This window comes from Penaeus vannamei, chromosome 21 (genome assembly GCF_042767895.1).
Source record: "Penaeus vannamei isolate JL-2024 chromosome 21, ASM4276789v1, whole genome shotgun sequence".
In the NCBI taxonomy this organism is placed as follows: Eukaryota; Metazoa; Arthropoda; class Malacostraca; order Decapoda; family Penaeidae; genus Penaeus; species Penaeus vannamei.
Window position 1 is genome coordinate 10,999,108 of NC_091569.1, and position 5,000 is coordinate 11,004,107.

The 5,000-nt window shown below is 36.2% G+C and overlaps 1 protein-coding gene across 1 annotated transcript in view; it reads left to right on the forward strand.

Annotated features, from left to right (window-relative positions):
* The first annotated feature begins 317 nt into the window (after positions 1-317).
* The window catches only part of LOC138865445 (uncharacterized), a 6,020-nt gene continuing 1,337 nt past the window's right edge, over positions 318-5,000 (forward strand). The window contains exons 1-2 of the mRNA XM_070135887.1: positions 318-3,771; positions 4,447-5,000. The exon at positions 4,447-5,000 is cut by the window's right edge and continues 1,337 nt beyond it. Of these exons, the coding sequence (XP_069991988.1) occupies positions 1,218-3,771; positions 4,447-5,000 (3,108 nt within the window). The 5' untranslated portion in view covers positions 318-1,217. The remainder of the gene's footprint in view (positions 3,772-4,446) is intronic.

Below are 5,000 nucleotides of genomic sequence, written 5' to 3' on the forward strand. Positions count from 1 at the left end.
AAATGAGAATATAATCTTTAAGTGAGAAAATACACTATTGGACACTCTATAATCAATTATATCTGGATAATGGATATATGTATAATGAAGAATAACTAAATAAGAGCACTAAATAAATAGAATAGAAATAAGAAACAATACTGGAATAACTGAATAATTCTGAAACGAGTAATTGAAAGATACTGATTGAACAAAAGCATACTGAATAACTTCATAATTAACTAATGATTCAAAAGTACATTTAATAATAAATCAGAAAGTTTGAATTAAATAAAATAAAGCTAAATAATATACTAATTCATAAGCTATAATGTAAGCTACATTCAGTACTTATTGTAATTATTCCGCTACTTCTCCTAGACGTCTTAAGCATTATCGTACTTGTACTATAAACCTACATTGTACTACACTGTACAACAAGCGGGATTGTTACAAATGGGGGCCTGACCGGGATTTTTATATTTTACTACCATATCTAAACACCATGACTTATTTCCTATGATTAATTTTGCTAAATATCTCGTTACTTGCAATGACAATTTTGTTGAGGTTTACCTAAGAGTGGTTGTAGTACTTTGCTATTTCTCGTAACCAGTGAGCATTTTACAACTGGCCATTGTTAAAGTGTTGCACAATCAACAAATAATTCATATTCAATATTGGTTCATTCGTGTTCGTGTACGATTCAGCTTCTCTGAATTTGAGTAAGCATCTCCCACTTTAGTCGACCTGAGATTCCTTTGGAGCCGACAGAGCTCGCCTTAATTCTAGTATTAGTTTACTACGCATGGTAAACTACACTCGGTTGTAAGTGTGACCATCTATGAACAAGTTTCTCCGATATAGCTAAGGTTTAAGATTATATTAGGTGGGAATATATCTTGACCGTCTTTTAGCTTCACTGGCACACTGCAATTTGAAGTCTTGTACTACTTCATTAATGTAGTCACTTTATAATTCAAATTCATCTTTAAGCAATTTTGTTTGAGTTCGATAATCTGGGAGACGATCTAAACAAATTCTTCCCATTCAGTTTGTGGGAGCTAGAAGGCAGATGGTGGCGTTGCCAATATAGCCGCTTAATTAGATGTATTTGAGTTCTTTAATATACTGCAGTAATCAGTATTTACTAATTCTATCTTAACTCGCCACCTCTATGGAAACTTATAATCTGTAAAGCAATAATTAATATTAATCTGGAACCTTTTGATGTAAAAATGGTTTTCGATGTTCATGATTTCATAGCCAATCCTTCAGTGGATATCCTTAATTCAGAAAATCCTTGTAGAGATGATTTCATATACATGGCTAGACACTGGGGAATTAATTACCATAAAGATGCTACTAAAAGTCAACTTAAAGATCTCATAATTGAACATTTACAAGAGCTGCCTGATCCTCAGTCTTTCCCTCATGAAAATAGTGACCTTGATACCAGTAATCCTTCACAATTGCTAGAAGTTGAGAAATTAAGATTTCAAATAACACAGGCTAAGATTTTAAGTGAAGAAAGATTATGTAGAGCTAGAGAAGAAGAGCGCGAGAGAGAAAGACAGTTTGAAAGGGAAAGAGAAAAAGAGCGCGAGAGAGAGAGACAGTTTCAAAAGGAACGCGAAGAAAATCAAAGACGACATGAGCTTCAAATGATGGAAATGAAAATGAAAAGTCAAGGGGATTTTAGTTTTGAGATAAGTAAATGCGTAAAGCTAACTCCCGCATTTGCAGAAGATAATCCTGAGGGTTTCTTTAGAGAGTTTGAGACCATAGCCAAACATTTCAAGTGGCCTGAGGAACACTGGGTTTGGTTAATAAAGCCTAAACTGACCGGTAAAGCTCTAAAAGTGTGTGAGAATCTTAATGATAATACTGATTATGAGGAAGTAAAATGTGCTATTCTAGCTGCTTATTCCATAACCACTGAAGGATATCGGCAGGCTTTCAGGAACATGAACAAATTTTCCAGTCAAACATATGCTGAATTTGCCTCGGAGAAGCTTAGAGCTTTTAAACGGTGGATAAAGTCTGCTTCAGTCACTAATTTTGATCAACTTTGCAACCTCATAGTTTTCGAGGAATTCAAGAGAAAGGTTCCATATTCAGTTATGATTCACCTCATAGACAAGGAGGAAAATGACCTCCACGAAGCAGCCAAGGTAGCAGATGTATTTTCTTTAGTCCATCGTAGTATACCAGGGGAGAAAAGAAAAGCAAATATTGTAAAGTCATCTGTAGGATTTAAATATAATATGGAGAATACAAGCAGTGGACAGTATCAGCCTAATACCCAAATATCTACCCTATACTGTAAATTTTGCAAAAAGGAGGGTCATTTAATTAAAAACTGCCCGCATCCAAAATGTAAGGTAGCAAAAGAAGCAAAAGATTTTAATTTTACAAAACCTGTGGCTACTACTAACTTTCCTAATAAACCATTTCAGGAAGATCCATTTAAGGCATTCCGATCAAAGGGTCACGTGTTCAGCAAGTTAGGTGCTAATAAATATCCAGTTGATATTGTTAGAGATACAGCATGTGCACAATCACTCATACTGAAAAGTGCTCTGCCAGACATTAAAAGCTGCTTAACAGGTGAGAAAGTTTGGCTTGAGTATATAGAGGGATCTGCTCCTAAACATCTTGCTGAAATCTACTTGGACTGTGATATGGTAAAAGGACCAGTAACGGTTGGTGTAGTAGATAAAATACCGATTCCTAATGCAAGTTTCCTCATGGGTAATGACTTAGCTGGAGACCTAGTAATACCAGTATTAAGAGTAACTGACACCCCTTTGCAGTATAATAATACAACTGAACTTGAAATGGAACAGCCATATCTTTTCCCTTGTTGCGCCGTAACAAGATCTAAAGCTAAGAATAATGGGGATGAATCTTTAGCTTCTTTCAAACCTAATCTAGTAAATCATGATAATCAACCAGTAACAAAGAAAATAACTGATAACTTAATTTCAAACTTAATGACGCCAGAAAAGCTTATTGAAGCACAGAAAAATGATGAATCTCTTGTAAAATGTCATAATGAAGCTTGTGATGATGCAGTTGTTAAATCTCCTAGTTTTTACTACAAAAATGATGTACTGATGAGATTCTATCGTCCTCCTAATCTGTCTGTAAATGATTCATGGTCTGAGAAGCATCAGATTGTCTTGCCGCAGTCTATTAGAAAGAGTGTAATGGAGATCGCTCATGAAGGTTTTGGTGGTCATCTAGGGATCAGGAAAACTTATCAGAAAATCTTGAATGATTTCTTTTGGCCTGCACTTAAACAAGATGTGACAAAGCACATCAATTCATGTCATGTATGTCAAGTAGTTGGGAAACCTAATCAGCCTATTCCTCCTTATCCTCTCCAACCCATTCAAGTCCCATGTGAACCTTTTCAAAAAATCATAATTGATTGTGTGGGGCCTCTACCAAAGACCACAAAAGGGAATCAATATATATTGACTGTAATGTGTCCCACTACGAGGTATCCGGAAGCATTTCCACTTAAGAATATTTCTGCTAAGAGTATTTGTAAAAATCTTGTACATATGTTCACAACTTTTGGTATTCCACAGGAAGTACAATCTGACAGAGGTAGCAACTTCACGAGTGAGCTCTTCTCTAAGGTACTCCAAGAACTGGGTATTAAGCAGACCCTTTCCACTGCATATCATCCCGAGTCACAAGGAGCCCTGGAGCGTTGGCACCAAACTCTAAAATCCATGCTCCGAAAGTTCTGTCTGGAGAATCAGAAATGCTGGGATGAAGGTTTGCCATACATGTTGTTTGCCATTAGAGAAGCTCCTCAAGAGACCTTAGGTTTTTCACCTTTTGAACTTTTGTTTGGTAGGAAAGTAAGGGGACCTCTGAGGTTGGTAAAAGATAAATTGCTAAATTCGTCTGATCATACCACTACAGTTTCAGCATACTTAAAGAATCTGAAAGACACATTGGCTAAAGTTAGACAAATTGCAAAAGATAACTTGATTAAAGGTCAAGCTCAAATGAAACTTAAATATGATAAATGTGCCCAGCAAAGAAATTTTAAAGTTGGTGATAAAGTTCTGGCTTACATTCCCATTCCTGGTTCTCCACTGGCAGCTAAATATCAAGGGCCTTATGCTATTGAAAGGAAACTTAATGACACGAACTATATTATTAAAACTCCTGATCGTAGAAAGACAACTCAATCAATTCATATAAATAGATTGAAGCTCTATATGCCTAATTCTCCTGATACTACAGATGACTTGCCGCAGAGACTACCTTGCAATGTTATCAATATGGTTGAAGATCCACTTGATATTAATCCATGGATCAATGCTTGTAATTCTGATATTCTTGGTAACCTATCTTCATTCTTAAATCATCTCGGTTCAGACGAGATGCAGGGAATTTCTAATCTTTTCGAAATTTACTTACCAGTATTCTCTGACACTCCAGGTAAATGCAATGTTATCAAGCATGATATTGAACTAGTACCAGGTACACTTCCTATACGACAAGCACCTTATCGTCTTAACCCTGAAAAGAAGCAGCAAATGAGAGAGGAAGTGAACTATCTACTGCAGAATGGCTTAGCAGTACCAAGCTCATCACCATGGGCTTCTCCATGTCTACTGGTGCCAAAGGAAGGTGGACAACTTCGTATGTGTACAGACTATAGACGACTGAATGTAGTAACTATTCCTGACTCTTACCCTTTACCTAGAGTTGATGATCTCATTGATGCCGTTGGTCAGTCTAAATACTTATCTAAAATTGATCTCCATAAGGGATTTTATCAAATAATGCTAACTGGAAAAGCTCGAGTTACATCCTCATTCATCACTCCATTTGGACTTTATGAATATTTAGTTATGCCATTTGGTATGAGAAACAGTCCTGCTACATTTCAGCGAGTTATGAACTTTACGCTACAAGGATTAGAGGGTGTTCACGTATACTTAGATGACATTTTGATTCTTTCAGAAACTTGGTCTCAGCACTTGAAAAGT